This window comes from Rhizophagus irregularis, chromosome 5, assembly GCF_026210795.1.
Source record: "Rhizophagus irregularis chromosome 5, complete sequence".
In the NCBI taxonomy this organism is placed as follows: domain Eukaryota; kingdom Fungi; phylum Glomeromycota; class Glomeromycetes; order Glomerales; family Glomeraceae; genus Rhizophagus; species Rhizophagus irregularis.
The window spans coordinates 2,025,841-2,047,862 of NC_089433.1; the positions used below are offsets into that span (position 1 = coordinate 2,025,841).

At 28.0% G+C, this 22,022-nt stretch overlaps 6 protein-coding genes across 6 annotated transcripts; 2 read left to right on the plus strand and 4 right to left on the minus strand.

The window, feature by feature from the left end:
• Window positions 1-2,993: 2,993 nt before the first annotated feature.
• Window positions 2,994-4,450, minus strand: OCT59_024959 (uncharacterized protein; the record flags this gene model as incomplete). The annotated part of the gene is made up of 4 exons (XM_066135257.1): window positions 2,994-3,179; window positions 3,266-3,402; window positions 3,557-3,607; window positions 3,673-4,450. 4 exons carry the CDS (start codon window positions 4,448-4,450, stop codon window positions 2,994-2,996), a joined length of 1,152 nt encoding a protein of 383 aa, XP_065991778.1.
• Window positions 4,451-9,301: 4,851 nt separating this feature from the next.
• On the minus strand, window positions 9,302-9,508 carry OCT59_024960 (uncharacterized protein; the record flags this gene model as incomplete). Its single annotated transcript, XM_066135262.1, has 1 exon — window positions 9,302-9,508. The coding sequence occupies one exon, from the start codon at window positions 9,506-9,508 to the stop codon at window positions 9,302-9,304; it is 207 nt and encodes a 68-aa protein (XP_065991779.1).
• A 3,080-nt stretch (window positions 9,509-12,588) lies between these two features.
• On the minus strand, window positions 12,589-14,116 carry OCT59_024961 (uncharacterized protein; the record flags this gene model as incomplete). Its single annotated transcript, XM_066135268.1, has 3 exons — window positions 12,589-12,638; window positions 12,997-13,912; window positions 14,024-14,116. 3 exons carry the CDS (start codon window positions 14,114-14,116, stop codon window positions 12,589-12,591), a joined length of 1,059 nt encoding a protein of 352 aa, XP_065991780.1.
• A 213-nt stretch (window positions 14,117-14,329) lies between these two features.
• On the minus strand, window positions 14,330-16,708 carry OCT59_024962 (uncharacterized protein; the record flags this gene model as incomplete). The annotated part of the gene is made up of 2 exons (XM_066135279.1): window positions 14,330-14,464; window positions 16,694-16,708. The coding sequence occupies 2 exons, from the start codon at window positions 16,706-16,708 to the stop codon at window positions 14,330-14,332; spliced, it is 150 nt and encodes a 49-aa protein (XP_065991781.1).
• Window positions 16,709-17,252: 544 nt separating this feature from the next.
• OCT59_024963 (uncharacterized protein) lies at window positions 17,253-18,244 on the plus strand (the record flags this gene model as incomplete). Its single annotated transcript, XM_066135285.1, has 4 exons — window positions 17,253-17,415; window positions 17,483-17,563; window positions 17,636-17,973; window positions 18,059-18,244. 4 exons carry the CDS (start codon window positions 17,253-17,255, stop codon window positions 18,242-18,244), a joined length of 768 nt encoding a protein of 255 aa, XP_065991782.1.
• Window positions 18,245-18,394: 150 nt separating this feature from the next.
• OCT59_024964 (uncharacterized protein) lies at window positions 18,395-18,766 on the plus strand (the record flags this gene model as incomplete). The annotated part of the gene is made up of 1 exon (XM_066135291.1): window positions 18,395-18,766. The coding sequence occupies one exon, from the start codon at window positions 18,395-18,397 to the stop codon at window positions 18,764-18,766; it is 372 nt and encodes a 123-aa protein (XP_065991783.1).
• Between the last annotated feature and the right edge of the window lie 3,256 nt (window positions 18,767-22,022).

Here is a 22,022-nt window from a genome sequence, read left to right on the forward strand (position 1 = left end):
ATGAAAACAAGCAAATAGTTACAAGGCAGTAAAAAGATGGCAGAACAATAAAATCAAGCAAATATTTATAAAGCAACCAAACAGTCACAGACTAGTGAAAACAGATGGGTAGCAATAAAGCATCAGAAGGGGCATAGACACCTAAAAATAAGTAAGTAGGCATTAATATCTATAAGTAGGCATCACTATGGTGTAAGTAGATAGATTAAGTAGACATCACTATATATATAGTGATGTCTACTTAATCTATCTACTGGATTTTATTTGCCATTTAAGGATTTTAGTAGAATAAATCTAATAAAATAAATTTAAAAGATAAAAAACAAATATATAATTAGTTATTTTGAAAAAAAAAGAATATCTTATTATTCATTTTACAACTATTTTACATCATAATTATTTTTTATTTGCATGTATTTTTTACAAAGAAAAAACAATAAATTAAAGCTAAAAATTATGAAAAAATATGTCTTTCTATGTATATAAAATATTAAGTTTTTTTTTTACTTACCACTTAAAAATAACTGCTATATTTGCTTATAAACTTTTTTTTCATATTTAATAAAAGTGAATAGAAAAATGATGGAAAAGTGATGGGCAGTGATGGGGAAAAAGAAGTGGTTATTACCGTTATTTTTAAATATTGATTAAAAAAATTTTTTTTATTTTTTATTAAATCTGAGTTATGTAAATATGTAACACATATTTAATTTAGATTTGTGTAATGTTAATTTTACTAAAATATTAAATTTTTATAAAAATCTTAATTTAGACTAATTCCAAAAATTAGCACATATGTAATTAATTATAACGATAATGTATTTTTAAAAATGTTTAATAAAATATCAAATTAATGAAAAATAAACTAAATAAAATTCAGAAATAAATCAGCTGGCTTTAGATTACAATTCTCATATATGAATACAGATCGAATCATTTACTAATGTAAGTCAAATATCCTTTCCGAATATAAGACGATTGGCACCCTAAATGTGCCCAAAAATTTGATCTCAATTTGATACAGGTTAGATCATCATTCGACCTATATTCGACCTGATCAAATTTAGGTTGAATTGTCCTATTTCAACTAGATAGTGTAACACCTGCTTTTCCAGAAACATTTTTATTTTACATCAGTCAATCACTCTGAACGTAACACATTTTTTTATCTGAGTCTTATAATACATAATACTATATCTAAAATTAATACGCAACTCAGTACTAAATGTAATATATTATTAAAACAAACTCAGAGAGCAAGAAATATATACAAATTATTTGAAAAAATAGGAATTGATAAAATCAAGTATATCACAACATATACTGTGAATTCTATTGCAGAATTATCTGATAATCAGTCAAACTCAAACTATTATTGGCTATTTCTCCAAGAATCCTAACATTGGATTACCTGATGATCAAGATAACTCTATTATCGATTCCGAAGAGGAGATTTCAAATGAGCAGACTAACACATCAGAAGTGCGAGTGAATACTTTAGTTTCAGATAAAGCAAACGTCTCAACAGTACCTATTCCGTTAACTTATGTCTCTGATTCTGTTAAATCTCAAGTCACAGAAAATAGAGTATGGTAGGTTGAATGGAATTACTGTGAAGATAAGGACATGTATGATAACTGCTATTATGAGAAGATAAAGGTTATTATTATCATAATGGAAAATATGAAAGAAAAGTCTCACCGATGACGAGTCCAATCATCACTCCAGTATATGCTTAAGTATAATACCTGCTACTTCAGAGCTGAAATACGCAGTATAGACTAGGATAGTTCTGGATGATATGGTCTTAGCAAGTTATTAGCTTTTTTTGTATCGAATAAATAAAGCGCATGTATTCTAAATTACTAATCGCAGCCGCAGTTATGCCTGCAGCCGTAATATAGACTATTTATTTCTGATTTAGCTAGTCCAGATGTTGATCATATCAGCTTTACCAAAATCATGTGATATACCAGATACTATTAATTCTGCATATATTTATAGTACAACCATTTTTTTTTTGTAGAAATCATCCCAAAGCATTACAACTGTTAACCTTCATAGTGGTTTTCAATGTAGTACATTTTAGAGAATATGTTACTGGTGGAGAAATGCGTGAAAATGCCTCTTTCAGACTGAGAAACGGCCCTAAATACAAAGATATTATATTAAGATAACTGTTTCATACACTTTGGAAATAATTCCTCTAAGTAACATAAGTGTAACTATGTATATTTTGGCCATTTTGATACTAGTAAACATAGTAGATATTACATCAATTATTATGATGAGGTTCCAATCATTATATTCAGGAGCCATGCTGAGAACTGGAAATAAAAACGTGTAAATATTACAAGGGCAAAAGATGAAGAATTAGACTGTACCAGACATTTATGTAGCAACTTTACGATGCCTCTTAGGCAGTTTCTCAAGCCAGTACTCTTCTAATTCTCTTGTTGCAAGAAGTTCATCCCCATCATTGAGTGTGAGATTCCTCAAGAAATCGTCCTGATTATCACATTCCATAACTTTAAGTCCTTCACTTTGAAACCAGCAGGAACATCTATTTCCGCTTTTATAGCTTTGTTGAGCTCACTAACAGGCTCGTCCCTACTAATTTTGAAGCATTCACAGTTGTATTACTCTTAACAAAGTAAGTGATAGACATTTTTCAACTTATATAGTGTTTTTTGCGAAATGCTATTGGCTCAAAGTGTAACAAGAGTAAAAAAGGAATTTTATTTGCGAATGGCACTAATGAGAGAATTGAGAAATTCATCGGTTGTACAGACCCCCCTGTTGTATGACTCATTTATTTGTGACACAAATGCGGTGATATTAATCAATTAATGCTCCGGATCAGATCGGAATTAGTACTACATCAAGTGCTTACGACCTGAACAGCTCTACTGCGGATGAAGCTATATAAGATCATGCGTTCAATAGATAAGTATAGACATATCAATCAACAAAAGGCAATTTTTTATTACGTTTTAATATTTAGGTGGAATTTCGATATAAGTTTGAGGCATATAGTTATTTTTTAATTTCTTACATTCTCTAATGTTCCCTAGGAATTTCCCTTCACGTTTAATTAAAATGTTAGCGGTGCAATTATGATAATCTTTAGGTCTGTATTCTTTATCTAACTTAAACTCATCAAGCAACCACTCTTCAAGCTTATTTAACGAAGAAATTATATTTTGTTTTTCTTCATGATCAATAAGAAAGCAATGGTTAATTTGCCATCATTAATATTAGTTACCCTACATCCAATATTAACTTGTTTTTTATACTTTTTCCCGTCTTTTAATTCATAATCTTTTAATATCCATAACTCATCATTTACTCTAATAACTTCAGCATCACATGCGTCCCGAAGATATTTATCTGCGCTTTCATCTAAACATTAAATGTATGACTGTATCAGAATCGTATATTAATTATACCAAAAAATGTCCCATTAGTTGCGGAACAACGACACTTTCAGTAGAGCGTATCGTCGCACTACAACTCTTTTAGTCTAGATTGAACTGTAAGACGCTCAAATAAATACCTGGAGCTTTTCCTTTATCATCCAGATGCATAGTATCAAACGTTTCTGCTACTATAAAATTAGGTTATTTGATAGGTTTCTACAAATAAAAACACGTTATTATAAAAATTACTTACAACTTCCTATATTTGGTTCATCACCGAACTCTTTGACTTTCCATCCGAATGCGTCTCTAAGTACACCCAAAATATCATATTTGTATGTTTTTTGGGTTACCGATGTTGCATTCAAGTAAGAAATGGCATGGAATATAATGTATGCACGTGGTTTATCACGGATAAGTTCTTTAAGGGTTGGCTTTTTTAATGCGATCCATGTATGAATATCGTTAGCATAGAGACGTTCCATGGCGTCTGTCGTCTGTTTGTACCAGAGTTCGATAAGTAAGTATATCTCAGTTATTAGGAAATCTCGCACGCCCCTCAAGTCATCATCTTTATGGACTAATTCCTTTAACTCTGCATTGGCCTTAATTTCACATAGATTCCAATTAAGATTTTTTATTGCATCTCCGTACTCTGCTAATGTCATTTGCATCGTTGGTACTATACAAAAGTGCCATCCTTTTTGACAACACGTAGGAAATCGAAGTCTAGTCTTGTGGGTGAAAACAATAGCTAATCCTTGAGGTAGGAGAGTATCCTTGGGAAGAAAGTAGCAGTCAATTTGATCACTAATAGGATTTTTATGAGGGGGTTCGCCCAAAGGTGTAAAACATGAAACTCCTATTGGGTTAATATCATCGTGTATGTAGTGTCTTACGAAATTTCCATCCACAAGTTCGTAGTCTACATGTCTAATCTCTTCAGTTGTAACTCCAAGTCGGTGAATGGGGCAAGGAGTCTTTGTTAGAAGCTTACCTTTCCTTGGTGGTCTTGAAGTTGCAGATTCCATGGTAAATAATTAACCAGAAAATTAATATATATGTTGCTGATATTTTCAATTTTCGTCTCCAAATTTGACCTTTTTTATATTTTGCTGAAAGTAGGAAAGTGATTAATAAGCGGCAGAATTTTAGTATGGGAGAATTAAATCCCTTTTAACAACATGATTTTTTTTTTATAAATCAAGCATAATCGACAAAATTTCATGAATTACACGTGATATTTATCAAGTAAACGTTTCACATAGAGACCTTCTGACTCGTGGAGATCACGAAGTTCATAACAGGTCCCTTTTTGGGACCACATATGGTTTTGTCCCTGCTCTCCACACCATGCTTGACAAGGCAGAATAACGTGACTGACATTTTCGGGTTTTATACGGTTTTTCGTGAAATGTTATTGGTGCAAACTAGCGTGAGAAATCAATCTGTTATACAAATATGTTATCAGTTATGTGATCGTTTATTTTGTGACAGGAGTACATTAGGGATGTTATTCGAGTTCGAAGTAAAAACTACTTGAATCGAGTTTTATGGTCAATAGTATTTAAAATTCAATGAAATCAATTTTTGAGCATAAAGTATAATAGCATAACAATTCATATATGCATTAATTTTACAAATGAAATAAAAATAATTATTTTGCGTATTATATTATTAAATCAGGGTTAAACTAATTGCTTGAGTAAGCAAACTTTACTAATACACTTATAAGCATAGTTTCAAACATGATTCAAAAATTGGTTTATGTAAATCAATTTAAAGCCGGATTCAAATTAGTTTAATCAGGTTTAGAACCTGAACTAAACGCTTAAGCAATCTAACATCCCTAGAATACATGCATGTTGGCAAACAAACATCTTAAATTGTGAACATACACATGGTAACAGAAATGGCCTATTCCTGGTATATCAATATTTTATTTAATATAAAATTTTGCTACAGTATGAATATCAATACATAATTTTTCATCTGGAGGGTTGTGATCTGCCTGATTCACTTTAATAACTATGGCAATATCAATCCTATATAATTCACCCAAAACAAATGAGTTTAACATTTCATCGCTTTCAAGTAAATCATTTATAAAGACTAATGTTCCAATTCTTGACTCCAACAAGCTCAGAGAAACATTTGTGAACTCTGTCCTTTAATCCAACTAATGCCATATCGCAACTAATATTTCAGCTAATATTTTTCTTATTATACCTATAACAAAGTTTGTAACAGATTTTCCTCTAATTCATAGAACTCACCATGATAGGATCCCGAAAAATACATATAAAAGTCAGCAAAATTTTGCCTTAAAATAAGCAAATGTTTTTACTAAAATCAATACGCAAAGTTGACTTCTGACTTTATAATTTATATTAGAATAAGCAAATTTTTTTTATGACATTTGTATATTAAAAAAATAAAATCATGGCTTTTTTTTTAATTTAATTAGTTGTATTTAGCAGTATAATTGATTTTCAATTGCTAGCATAATGCCAAATTGCATAAATTAATTTGTACTAACATATTTATTTATACTACTATATTTAATTATTTGATAATTCAAGTATTAACACTAAAACAAAAAGATTGTTCATTATTTTTTAATAAATTATAACAAAAACTTAGAATATTGATAACATTTTAAAGTTAAAGAAAAGTCAATATAATTTATAAAATCATTTCTAAAAGAAAATCCTATTTCTAAAGAAAAAAAATATTAATACTACTTTCACATATAAAACAAAAAAAATTCCACCCTATTCTCAACTTACTAAAAATTTCAGTTTAGTTTTAATCTAAAAACTATTTCTAATAGAAAAAACAATAGAAATGTTAATAATACTTCTAAAATAAACAAAATAAAGCTAAAAAATTCTTTACTTACAGTGAGCATTGGAGTTCCAGTCTGAATTCCAAGTTCCTAAAAAAAAGTAAAAGGAATATTAGTATGGTAATATTTCCAAAAAAATTGACTATACTTTTCTCTTAACTCATATTTTTCTAAGATATTGGTATCTAAAATAATAAATTTTAGATTTAAGAAGTTGCTTTTAAAGAAAAATAATAAAAAGGAATATTAATAACATTTTAAACCAAATATTTTTTTTAAATAAAATGGCCTGTTGTTAAAAAAATATAACAGTAAAGGTCAAAAAAAAATTTTTATTGAATAAAATGGTTTGTTACAGACCAAAAAAAATTATTTTATTTTTTTCTTTCAATAAAATGGTCTGTTAAAAGTCAAAAAATTGAAAAAAAAATTATCTATTATCAATCAGATTAGCCGTCAATTATGTATTTTCAAAAATTTATGTATTATACTATGTGTAATGCTGCTTATTAGGGAATTCCAAGGTATTATGCTACTAATTAGTAGAAAATTGCTGGAATTCCAAGGCATTATGCTACTAATTAGTAGAAAATTGCTGGAATTCTAAGGCATTATGCTGCTAATTAGTAGAAAATCGCCAGAATTCCAAGGTGTTATGCTGCTAATTAGTAGAAAATTGCTGAAATTCCAAGGCATTATGCTGCTAATTAGTAGAAGACCGCTGGAATTATATATATATATATATTTTATTAAAAAATACCGTTGATTATGCAAATTAAAATATATGACATATATAAAAATGATTATTATTATGCAAACTATATATATAACCTTTTAAAAAATCTCAAAATCTATGCAAATAAAATTTTATGACTTTTGGAAATTTTACTAATATAGTTAAGCAAACTTATATGTGACCTTTATATATATTTTTGTGGGTCCTACCATGATATAAAGATATCTCAAATTATAAATACAGTCGGACCTCTATGTACCAATACTGTTGTTTTAGGAAAAATATATCAGTATATCAAATTATCGTTACATAAGGACCCCGAATAATACTGATATAACTCACAAACGGGTTTGCGTAGAGTTTATATGAAATTACTTTTTAAACCCATAAATTGAGTTTGCGTAGATCGGTCAATTTTGGAATAACTCACATATTACGTTTGCATAGAGTTTATAAATATATTGCATTATATGTTGCGCAACACCATTAAGGATGGGTCCGTAATATATTTCTGAAATTTGCAATATTACGGATATGATAATTAATTATATATAGTAACAAAAAGTAATGCATTTCGCATTATTTTAATATTTTTTTAATAGAAAAAAAGTGCGAAATGCGCTAGTTTAACAAAAAAAATGGTGGATTTCGCACCATTTTATTAACATTTTAATAGAAAAAAGTGTGAAACGCACCATTTTAATAAATAATTGGTGAGTTTCGCACTATTTAATTAATATTTTGATATAAAAAAGTGCGAAACGCACCATTTTAACAAAAAATGGTGAGTTTCACACCATTTTATTAATATTTTAGTATAAAAAAGTGCAAAACGCACCATTTTAACAAAAAATGGTGAGTTTCGCACCATTTTATTAATATTTTAGTATAAAAAAGTGCAAAACGCACCATTTTAACAAAAAATGGTGAGTTTCGCACCATTTTATTAATATTTTAATAGGAAAAGTGCGAAACGCACCATTTTAATAAAAAAATGGAGAGTTTCGCACCATTTTATTAATATTTTAATAGGAAAAGTGCAAAACGCACCATTTTAACAAAAAAATGGAAAGTTTCGCACCATTTTATTAATATTTTAGTATAAAAAAGTGCGAAATGCACTATTTAACAAAAAAATGGAGAGTTTTGCACCATTTTATTAATATTTTAATAGAAAAAAGTGCGAAACGCACTATTTTACAAAAAAATGGAGAGTTTCACATGATTTTATTAATATCTTAATAGAAAAAATGTGAAACGAATTATATTAGTAACAAAAATTTTTTTGAACTAAGATTTGGATTTGCGTAGCATTACTATGAAAAAAAGTTGCGTAGAGTTAATAGTAAATGCATGCCGATTATTTGTGAGTTATATTAGTATTATTCGGGGTCCTGTTACATATACATCATCAGTGAATCATAATGCGAGCCAAAATCCAATTCTTACCAGCATTATGTAAACTCTGGATAGCTAATATATTAAAATGTCATGTGATTTGGATGGAACCTTTATGTTTAGTAACTCTGGCCAAATTCATAGTGTTGACTCAAATTAATACCAGTGTAACCTAAAGTATCGGTACATCTTCTTTACTAAAAATGGCTATTTTTTTGAAATACTTTTATAATATTCTTATTATACTTTTGCAATACTGACATTATTTTGTAATGGTTGAAATTGTTTTTATATATTTCGCAATTAATTACAAAAATTATATCACAAGGGCTAATAAAAGTATTACAAACCATAATTTCAAAACAATTTAAATATTATGTTGCAATGGTGTTTGTAATTGATTTATTATTAATAATATAATTATAAATTGAAATTATTATGAATTGTATTGCAATATTTATAATATTAATATAAAATTGTATTGCAATGGTTTATATATCTTAATATGAAATTGTATTGCAATGGTTTATATATCTTAATATATATGAAATTGTATTGCAATGATTATATTTTATATGAAATTATATTGAAATGGTAATTGCATTAAACTTTACTACTGAAGACTCCTCTTTTTGTCACTATAAACAGATGGAGAAGCAGCAATAGCTCTCCTCCTATAGGTACTAAAGACCTCTACCTGTTTACAGAGGAGGGCTTTTCGTAAAGTTATTAGATATATATATATGTGTATATATAAGCATATATATATATATCATTAAAAAATTATAAAAAAAAGAATTGGATTTTGGGGGAAAAGGCCTATTTATATAAAATAAAAATCACGTGATCGCGTTATATCACGTGATTCATATTAATAATAACTGCGGTTGCGAGCCACAGTTAAGCTTTTTTTTGACTTTTTCCCGCACTTCGTCCTTTCTGATTTTCCCATTTCCTTTTCTCTCGTTTTTTCCCTCTCCCTTTCCTTCGTTCTCTTTTTCCCCTTCCTTCGTTCTCTTTCCTTTTCTTTCCCTTTTTCCCATACATTCTATTAAACAAACTGATCTTTTTTCTAGATAGTTCTACCGGTCTTCCTGGACGCGACATTTTGTAAGTAATTAATTTTTTTGTTTCATTTTTTTATTTTAAAAAATGATTTTTTAAAAATTCGTTTTTTCTTTTTCTAGATGGTCGGATTGCATTGAATTAGGTAGGAAAGGGGGGAGGTCGGGAGAGTGTATTCTTTCGTATTTTCATTGACGAAACATTTATTAAAGTTTCGAGTTTTCTTTTTTTTTTAGACGGTTTTCTGGATTTCTTTGGACGGGCGAGTTTTTTCGGCTTTTTAGTTTGGGATTTCGGTAAGACAATTTTTTTATTAATTTTTCTATTTTTAACAAACCTTATTAAAGTTCGTTTCTTTTCTTTTTTGGGTCAGACGTTAGTAAGACGTTTTTTTGAAAAAATATTTTTATTTTAACGAAACAGCTACTAACGTTTCATTTTTTCTTTTGTAGACGGTCAGTCTTAGACGCATGAAATTTCAGTGAGGGGAATTTTTGGCTTTTGTAAATAATCTTTTTCAACAAAACTTCTAACATTTCGGTTTTCTTCTTTTGTAGGCTCCGGACCTCGGACGCACGCGTAGAAAACTCAGTAAGGGGAAGGAGGTTTTGTTAATTCTTTTAACGAAACGTTCACTAACATTTCATCTATTCTCTTTTGTAAATTTCGGAAAATTTAACGCGTGGGTATGGGCAATGGAATTTAAATTAATGGGAATATCAGAACGCTGGTGGGACTGTTCCAGATTTTCAGGTCTTTGGCGCATAGTAGGATTTTCTGACACAAAGAAGAAATATAGAACTTTAAAAGCTCGGCTGGGTCTTCAGACGTGTGTGACGCGTGAGTTTTGGTATTTTTGATTTATTTATTTTAACAGACTGTAACTAATAGTTCGTTTTTTTCTTTTTTTTAGGTTGCTAGCTCTTCGGGTTTCTTTGGATAACTTTGGACGTGTAAGGTTCGTTCGGATTTCACTTTTTTTTCTTTAATTTATGCATTTCAACGAAAAGTTCTAACAATTCGTTTTTTTTTTCTTTTCTTTTTTTAGACAGCTAGTATTTTCTGACTTTCCAAGTTTTTGTTTTCAATGACATTTCCTTCGGCTTTGATTTCGGATTTTTGGATATGCTGGATATAGGTAGATGTGCTTTTGTCAATTTTTTATTTAACGAAACGAAACATTTACTAACGTTTCTTTTATTCTTTTTTTTTTATTTTGTAGGAATCTGACTCGAACTTTGAAGAAGTCGAATGCCCTGGTAAGTTTTCATTTCGAAAACTTAGTAAATAAATTTTTATGTAAAAATTATTTATTGTTTTATTTTCTATTTTGTAGGTGTCCCGTTCTGATTTCAGAAATAGGGATTACTTTTTAAACTTTTTTTCCTATTATGTGGATTAAAGTATAGACTTTTTTCCTATTACGTTTGTGAACAAGATAATAGTGTTATAAAAAAATATATTCGCGTTTAAAGGAGGGGAAAGGAGAAATGAAGGATAATAATATTTTTAAAAAGAATGGAGAGGCAAGTTTTCGTTTCAAAAACATTACCTTTTTTTATAATAAGAAGTCATTTTATTAACTTTTTTTTATTTTTTTGTAGGAAACCGCTGAAGCACTTTCAAACACTTCTTTTAAAAGCTTTTTTTAAAACAGTTTCTTTCTTTTATAGAACATCTGTAGAGCGGGTAAGCACTTTTTTAACGAAAATTCCAAATTTCCTTTTTTAAAGACAATATTATTAACTTGTTATTTATTTTTTTTATAGGTCTTCAGCTTTTGATTAATCGTAGGTATATCTCAGAAGAATTCGGAACATAGGAATTTAACATTTTCTTTTATCTGGTATCAAATCTTAGATTCATTGTTGATTCTGAGTGAGTATCCGAAAGATTTAGAAAATAGCCCAAGAAATTTTTTTACCAACATTTTTCTTTTTTTGTAGGAACTTCAGCCCTGGATTCCCAAATAAAATTTCAAAACGCTATTAGAAACAGTTTAGCTTTTAGGAATCCTGCTTTCAGGATGAGTGGATGGTAAATTTCGAAGTTTTAACTTCAAAATCTTACTTTTTTAATTAAAGAAACAGTATACTGACCATTTCTTTAACTATTTTGTAGGTTTCGTATTTTAAAGTGGTGGATGCAGTCACGTGAAAGGCGTATGGTGACCTAAATGGTCTAACTGCAGAACGTGTACTGGGAAAAATACGATCAGTAGATACTATTACGAATTAGCCATTGGATCAGGATAAATTTTACTATAGTGTTATAAGTGTTATAGTATTTGTATTAACATTTGTAAAACAATTAAAAATCAATTGAAAATATATTATTACATTTGTATTATAGATTCACTATAAATTCATTATAAATAAATTATAAAGCTATTTTAAAACTATTACAAAAACTATTACGAAAACAAGTATAAATAATTGCAGAACTATTTCACATTATTTCGCAATGAAATTATAAGCCTAGATAACATGCTTTTAATAGTTGACGAAATGCATATGAAATGCATTAAAACTATATAAAAATAATATTATCTGTTATAGCTATATCAAAAGCATTTCGAAAAAATAGCTATTTTTAGCAAAGTTATTATGTATTAATTATAAAGGGGCAAAGAAAAGTATCGGTACATGTTATATCGTGAAACCATATATAATATCGGTACAACGACTTTACTAAAAATGATACTTTTTTTGACATATATTTGTAGTATTTCTAAATGTCTTACAAAAACCCTACAAGAACATTTTGTTATGCATTACAACCATGTTATCTAGGCTTATAATTTTGTCTCGACATATTTGATATTATTTCGTAATACATTTTGAAATAGGTTTGAAATAAACTTGAAATATATATTTATTAATTTAGTAGTTAATGCATAATAGTTTTACAATGTATTTGTAGTATTTTATTAATTAATTTGAATAATTGCGCAATCTTTTACATAATGGTACTATAAAGTATATAATTACTAACTATATAGCAGTATAATAAAAAATATTATGTACAGTCACGTCGGAAAGTATCGCCCGATTCACTATTACATAGTAAATTACATATAAAAAATGAATACTGAGTTTTAAAATTAAAACAGCTCTTGCATTTTAACCTTCCCAAGGATCAAATATTGTTATTTTAAAGAATATTATATTGGCTTTATAGTGATATAAAATTTAGAAATAATTAATAAAAGAAATATAAATATATATGCAGCTCATTTTTATATATAAATTTTATTTTTCGGGTCTAAAACATATAAAAAAAAACTTTTTTACCTTATAAATAATATAGCTCTTGCATTTTAACTTTCCCAAAATTCAAACATCAATATTTCAAAGAATATGGTATTGGGTTTAAAATGATATAAAATTTAAAAATGGTTATTAAAAGAAAGTTGAATATGTATATAGCCTGAAATTTTCTATTTTTTATATGTTTTACTATAAAATTTGAATCGGGCGATACTTTCCGACGTGACTGTACGTAGTATACATTATTTTCATTATGCTTACCATTATTACAACCTGATTTTCGGCATTGATGTACAAAATGCACATTTGGTTGATGATCTACCCATTTAACTACATAAATTCGATGCCATGTTTGATCAGCTGAACGTTGAAGTCTATAACGTGGACAACATAATTTTAAATCATTAGTATTTAATGAAATAAACCAATCTAATATTAAGAAAGGAATTTCTAATTGATCTTTGGTATGAAGAAAAATTGCCTGAATTCGTGCATAAGAAATTGTTGTTTTTGCTTCATTTTCTCTACTATCAGTTGTATCACTTGATACATCTTCTAAAATATCAATAACATCACCAACATGAAGATTTACATTAACTACTTCATCATCATCAACTATAGTATAGCTAATACTTTTGAAATATTTTACCTTTTGTGATGCAATATGTTCAGTACAATTAAGTTCATCCTGGTATGAACGTTCAAGTTCAGCAAATAGATCATCATTAAGAATGCTTTTAAGACCAGCAGTTTGTAAGTCATCTTTTTTGTACATTTCCTGAACTCTTATATTAATATAATTTTTGTCCATGCATGTTATTTGTGTATCATTATCTCGTTCTAATTCAATTTTTGGTAAAATATACCATGAATCAAGAAGTAAGCGTATACAGTGGTCTTTTGATAATATATTAAAATCAAATTGTTCTGTTAAATTACACCTTTCATCAGTACCTCCATCTAACAAAAATTGCAAAGTTTGCAAGCAGTTATCACGACGTACAAAGTCCAGTTCAATATTCTTTTTGTTTGAATGAGGAATGATAGCTTTATATAGTCTATGAACCATTTCTTTCGTAGGTACAGCTATATTTACTAAAGTTGCAAAATTTCTTGCATGCATAATAAAATGGCGTTGAATATGAAAATTTGGTAATTGTGCAATATTAGGAAAAATCTAAAATTAAATAAACAGTTATTAATAATTATAAATAAAATATTGCATGCAATCAATCTAATAATAAAAATTATATGTTATGCATTCAAATTTTTTGTACATGTGACTTACTTTTGCAACTTGTACAGCCCATTGTACTAAATTTCGTTGCAAATCGTTGAAACAATTTTCAGAAAATTCTTTGCGAAATACTAAATATACCATTTTAGAAAATGATATCTATAAATTTAGCAATTGATCTATTACGCGACTTTTTGTGATAGTGCATGCTTTAATTAAATGTTCAATAAATGACTTGTTTAACATTGTAACATTAGATATTGCTCGATTAATAAGAAATGGCATGATCATACTTAACCGAAGATAATCAGAAAAAAAGTATGAGCCTAAGTGAGTAATTGGGTTTTGTTGGCAAGATCAAATTAAGGGAAATTCAAAATTACACCAAGTTTTCAAAAATTTTTCTTCTCCAACTGCAGTTAATATTTCAAAAGTTGCTTGGAACATTTCTCTAGCCATGCCACCCATACAGTGAAATAGGTCGTGTGGACACTGAAGATGACGATCACGCATAACTTTGTTAAAAATAGAAGGATTTTCTCGAATACCATATTCTGTAGCAAAAAAATCTCGTTCAGTTTAAGTCTGTGCATTTTTTACATCAGCAATTTGCAACATAGTTTTGTGATGATATCGTCCATGTTTTGCAATATTAAAAAAAATATCATGTAAATCGTTATGATGAATCATACAGTTACAGCATCCATAATTTGCATTATGATTCTTTACTCCTGCTTGTTTGTTGCCTTCTGGTAAATCACTAGTAATAACACCCAATCCACCACTTACCCACACACGTTGATTATTAATTTCTAATTCATATCCTTTCTCAAGTTCTTGAATATCCTTAATAATTGGCTGAAGTACCTCATCACTTGCGGCTGAATAAGGGATAAATCCATAAAGAAAATGGTTTTTAAATTTTTGGCGTAAAACCTGCTTCATATTACTAATTTGTAGATAGATTCCACCAATGGCATGATATGCATTACGAAATGGGCCAAACTTATCGATGTAAATATCTAAAAAAAATTTGTATATAGGTAAATTAGGTGGAGAATTTTGAATGGTTATATATTCAACAGGATGTTGATGTCGTAAATCAATTGGTCTTGTGATCCACCGCCCATTTATATAATACACTATTTCATTTATAAAATACTGATAATTGCTAAGTTCGTTAATATCACTTAACCAGATATCTACTTTTGATAAAATATTTATTGGATTAATAATAATTGTGTCATCTGTCATCCATAGACATCCATCATTAGAAGCAGCTTTTCTATGTTTAGATTTGAGTACCAAAGGTAACAAACCAAATTCAAAAATACGTTCAATTTTAATACAGGTATCTTGAGTATCATCAACACGTAATATAGAAACAATTCTACCATGCATACCATGTTTCATTTGTATCTTTATCACAATACGTGATGAAATTACCAAGAATGTAAACAACTATTAAGAATAATAATATAAATTAGTAAATTATATAAAGAGTTTTACGTTAATTAGCACATAATATTTACCATCATTTAATTTGAAGCTCATTTCACCAAATAATGGTGTAGTGTTTGAAATCGAATATATTCGAATATACTCGAGTATTCATTTAAATTTATAAAGTGTATTCGAATAATATTTGAATAAGTTAAATTTCTTTTTATAGTAACGATTTACATAATTTTTAGCCTGAATTATGATTTTAACTCAGTTAAATTTAAGGATTTAATGCCCAATTAGAATTTTAACTATACTATATCTGGCTAAATGAATACTCAAATAACCACTATGCTTATTCGAATACTCGAATATATTCGAGTTATTCGAATAACTATTACATAATTCCAAACACTATAATGGTGATTTATGCCAGAGATCTCCATGCCATATTTCACGTTTATTTTCACAATATATCCCTGGCCCAAAGTACATATGCTCATGTAATTATGGATTCGCTAATATACGACAAAGAATATTTTTCAAAGAAAAAATTAAAGCTTGACCTGCAGATTTAGAGGTAGATGGTGTATTGCGATAATTAAGGTTAACAGGATGGCCTTTAAATGGGAGGAGTGGTAAACCATCTCAGTATTTCTTAATAGTTGCAAGTGATAGCAGAACATCTTTTGGATTGAACTTAGAATGTTTAACAATATTTGCAAAATCCCTATATGCTGCTAAACCTGATTTTACGAAAAAATAATTAGAAATCACGTTAGTTACATATTTAACAAATTAAATAATTTTTTATTTACTGAAAATTAGTTATATGTTACCTATTTGATGCTTTGTCACCCACAAAAACAGTAAAAATGTAGTGTAGTTTGGAAAATACGAGCCTGTTGTATTTTTAGAGTAATGATTCTGTTTTTTACTCCCATCATACATTTTTTCGTTAAACTCTCCATTTGTGTCTTGGTCATCATCATCATCAGAAATATTATAAAAATCGCCACTATCATTAGGGATATTTAAAAAAATGTTATTATCATCATAAAGATTATCGCTTTCATTTATAAGAATGTCCTCAAGTTGTAATGGAATCTTGTTTTTTTCATATAAATTCTGAGTTTGCGAGTTAATATTGCTTTTTGTGAAAGGGGAAGTTGTACCACTTGAAAAAGCATGATTTGATAGATTTGGACTTTTTGCTCGTATATATTTAGGTTTTTGTAAATGAAAATTAGAAGTTTATTGTTGTTGATCAGCTCTAACCTGTCTTAAGAACATTATTTACAAGTTTAAAAAGGTAAAAAAAATTTTCTTAATTTATACATTCCTTTACTGAATTTTTTTTTCAATTTTTTTTTTTTCAATTAATTCGTCCTGATTTCATAATTCCATACTTATTTTTTATAGTATAACTACGTCACGCTGCGCCAGCTACAAGATGTATTATGTTGCGTTAAAAAAAAAATTAGCCATATAAGAAAAAAATGCATTAAATAAAAAATTAGCCGTAAGCTTTTAAACTAACCAAATAAAGATAAGCAACAGTAACATTAGTAATCACCAACCAACGATTTTTAATTATAAAATCAGGAGACAAAGTAGGCGCAGTACAAACACAGCCTCAGATTATTTATATAGGATAATCTAAATAAACATTACCGATCGATATGAATTTTTTTTTAAAAAAAAAGATTAGATTAGTACTTAATAGTTTAATTAAGCTTAAATAGTTTTAGTAAATGATTAGTAAGACAATAAATATAAATATAATTGAAATTTTTTTAGCAATTAAATATTATTTTTTTTCTTTTATTTATTAAATATGCCTCGCCCTTGTAAAAATACAAAACATACTGCAATTACTAGAAATACGCCTCAACCTACTATTAATGAAACTTCTTCAACAACATCTACTGCACCTTCAATTACAATACCTTCAGTTACAATTACTGATAATTCCAAGGTAGATGTACTAAGTGATATAGGTAAGCACAACGGTAACTTAGTGAGTATAATTTATAAATAAAATATTAATAAATTCACATTTTATAGAAAAAAATGATTTAAATGAGCTAGTTGATAAAAACACGGCAAACTTCTCAAATAAACATAGGAAGCTTAGTAACGGAAAAAGTATGATATTAGGGTTTGAATTTACTAAGAGTTTTTTTATATAATGTGTATAACTACTAAATAAAACTATAGAAACTGTGGAATGTAATCATCAAGAAGTTGATAACGTCCTAGTTCATAAACCCTTAGAAATTAGTGATGACGATGATAGTGATACAATTGATGCTACAATCCAACCAGCATCTCCTGTAAATACAGTGTTATCCAAAGAGACAGTTCCGTTTAAAGTTGATACAGTTTTCTCTACAAAGGACCAGGACTCAGCAGCACTCATAGCATCTCTTGCATTTAACAATTTTACGCCGATATTTGCTGCATTATTTCAAGCAATGGCTTCAAGTATAATTCCTTCAATTACAGGATCTACAGCTGCGACCACTTCAACAATAACTAATACTACGAATAATACAGTTTCAAATAATATAAATATTTTAAATTTTTCATCAAGTAATTTTTTAAATTAAAAATAGTATCTAATAATTTTTCTTTTTATAGACTCAACAGTCTCAACTCGCCACATTATTTATCAATGAATCAAAGGTCTTTTTTCTCCATATACGTAAACCAACACCAGAGTTGATTCTATCATTAGCTAGAGAATGTGCAAGATATCTTGGGATTACTGAATCATTAAAAGCTGGTGATATAAAGAAAAAGGGTTACAGATGGTTTTCAACCTGAAGAGTACGATTGTATGACCAATGTGCTGTAATGGCCTTCAAATTTTTAGACTGTTACAGGTAACTTTTTGTATGATCTTTCTTTGATGCGTTATATTAATATTTAATATGGTAATAAAACTAATTAAATCTTTTTTTATATAGTATAACTATGAATGATCTTTCAAATTCGTCTCACCTTCGTAACTTTGTAAGTACAGATGATATTGCTGACATCTTTGAGGCACAATTGAAGCAAATCAAAAAGGACCAATTGTTTGAAGATCGCTCTTCTTTAACAATGCTTAAAAATTATTTGGCAGAAGCCATTTTAATTATGGTTTATTATTTTGTGTGCAAAAATATTGATTGTACTACATATAACAATGCGTCGAAAATTCGACGTACAGAATGGCGAAGTGCTATATTAATTGATTTACATGCTTTTGATCATATGACTGTTGATTTGCATGTTACTTTTGAAAGCGGAATAACAATCGCACAAGACATAAATATTCGTGGTTATATGAATTGGAACCATTAATTACTATAAAAAATGAAGTTATAAGTATATTTAATATTGAAAATTCTATAGTACTACTAGCTTAATATAATTGTATATGCATTGAAGTATTGTAAATACGTTTATTTCTGAAATAATACATAACCATTGTAATCATAGCAAAATTTATAAAATATATTTCATATTAATTTCAATTTATTTTATTTCGTAATATTTCTATTATTATTTGTAATCTATTCATAAACTATTTCAAAATGCATCACAAAAATAATACAGATATAATTTATTATTACAAATCAATTTCAATTTATTTTATTTCGTAATATTTCTATTGTTATTTGTAACCTATTCATAACAATTTCGAAATGCATTGCAAAAATAATACAGAGATATTTTACTATTACGAAATCATATTGACTTATTTTATTTTGTAATATTTCTATAACCTATTATAAACCATTTTGAAATACATCACAAAAATAATATAAATATGTTTTACCATCACAAAATCATATCATAATTACATAAAATTAATATCAATTTATTTTATTTTGTAATATTTCTATTGTTATTTGTAACCTATTCATAAACAATTTCGAAATGCATTGCAAAAATAATACAGAGATATTTTACCATTACAAAGTCATATCATAATTACATAAATACTTCTGAATTATTACCAAAACATTAAAAATATATGCCAAAAAAAGTATCATTTTTAGCAAAGGAGATTTTTTTATTAATTGTGAAATGGGACATAGAAAATTTATCAGTATAGGCAATTATCGGTACATAGGATATCGGTATATAGAGGTCTGACTGTATATGAAAAATGATTAAAAGTTTAAGAAATTTTTTCTAACAGTTTCAAGACATCATTCAGTTTATAATTAATAGGATTTAATAGTAAGAGGTTCATTGATACACATTAGCTTAAATTCATCATAAACTATACGATTAAAAAGAGAATTCCACTATTTCTTAATCATCACCAATGTTTTCCTTTATGGAAATTGTTATTGAATAATGAGAATCTGAAGGATATCCAGATATTCTACAATTGAGAATTATTACTGACAAAAAATGAGTTATCATTTACAATTATATTTGTTACAAAAAAGTACTTTATTACATACCATTAGGTAATTTAATAAATACATAGAGATATTCTTTTTTTGGCTGTGAACTTTTCTAATATTCATTGACCTTATAGACTGAAACTAATTCGCTAGAGTCAAAAAAATCTGGTCTTAGCATTAAACTTTATCCAAGTACTATTTCTGTTCACCATAATTTAAGATCATTTGCGCCAAAAATAACAATCACGTTTTTCAGCTTTAATAAGTCTCTTAAGATCACCAACCATTTCGTTCAAACTAATTTTAACAGGAAAGGCATTCAATATGCAGTAATATAGTAATAGATATCATGAATGCTAAAAGTGATCAACTATCAGATGCAAGGTTTATTAATAGACTGCATACTAAGAATAGACAACTGCAGTCCATCAAATGGATTTAATGAGTGAAAAGTTTGTTATCCATATATTTTGTATACTTTGCATGCATGAAAAGCAGGTTGTATTTTGATTAATAAAAATATGATATTATTCTTTATATATATGGCAAAAGTATAAATATTGTGTTATTCTATCCTACTGGTTAATCATGTACAATAAAACCATAATAACTCCTACTATCATAATATAATTGTTTATACAAAGACTGGACAATAAGTTTAAAGAAGCTGAAAAGTGTATGAATAGAGAGCTATATGAGGATATTAGGAAATAGCTTCTCAAACAGCTTGTAGCCATTGGATGTAATAGTAGAGAAATTGCTTTATATCAGTTTTTATGTAACACATATCCAAATGGTATTGACAAACCCTTTACTACATTTTATGAAAACTATGCAATTCAGACAAGTAGTTCAATGACTAAGAAGTAAGAACTTCGCTTCTTAGGCTTTAGAAGCTATCGGATTAAAAGCTAAAATGTTAAGAATTGACTTTAAAGAACGTAAAAAAAGTGCTATAATTCTTAGGGCTACTGTGAATGAACTTTGTGAGATTCTTACAAAATACTATTAATTCCTACTTATAGTACTTGGTGGTCCATACTTTAATACCTTTTATTATTTTTTGTCATTCAGAGAGTGATTAGATTTCAGAACTTTATATCAGGAAAATAATGACTTTATAGTTTTAGCCTTTGAAGTTTCTGTATTCTCCATATTTCTGTCAACCTCTGTGGCTCATTGTACTTTTGCTAGGAAATTTTGGAAATCTGATTCCAGAGTTTTTCCAGAGAGTCCATAAGCTTCCTAAAAAAGATACTTAATATACAGAATCAAGTTCCTTGAAATAGTTTTATAAATTGATGGAAACTCAACTGATGGATTTGATCTATAATAATCATTAATTCAAGTATATTGGAATTCTTTATCTAATTTACGCTCAATATATTACTACTAGTTCTTTTAACAATATTTTTCAATCTACAGGTTTTTTTTTTATAATATTATTGATTGATTTCACATGCTATATACAGTCAAACCTTGATATAGCAAACCCTTGATATAGTGAATTTTTCAGACAACTATAATAAATTTCCCCTTATTATAACAAATTAACCAATTAAATCTCTTAAAATCTTTACTATAACCCTATAGTGAAGTTGAGGTCTAGAACCTAGGGTTCGTTATAACAAGGGTTAACTGTACTTTCAATTCCTGCAGTAAATATTTTTGAGATACAATATATCAAACCCAAGATTCTCAACTGACTCCGTACCATTCTTCATGACACGATTAGCTTTATTTAAAGCATATACTCACTTTGTGTAACCATTATTTCCTTATATGGAAAGTATTACACAATAAGAATTTATAATTTAGGCCAGAATTACAAACAATTTTTTGTAATTCTAGCCAGAATTAAGATATACCTATATGACACTTATTTCTTTGCCTTCCTACATATAAATCATATGATTCTGACTTCATAGCATAAAAAACTTTCTCCCATTACTCTCGCGACAATATTTACAAAAAATAAAAATTTTTTCAAAGTATAATTTTACTATTACTTTGCGTTACTACTAACTATTACATATTTTCTAGTACCTACTGCTTTCTATAATCATGACAAGTAAATGAAATAATAAAGCTTCTGGTTCTTCTGCTATAAAACGTTCTACTCAGAGTTCTCCTTCTGGCAACGTTCAAGGTCAAGGTTCCTCTACTTCCACTCCCGTTAATACTTGCAACCTTTGGCT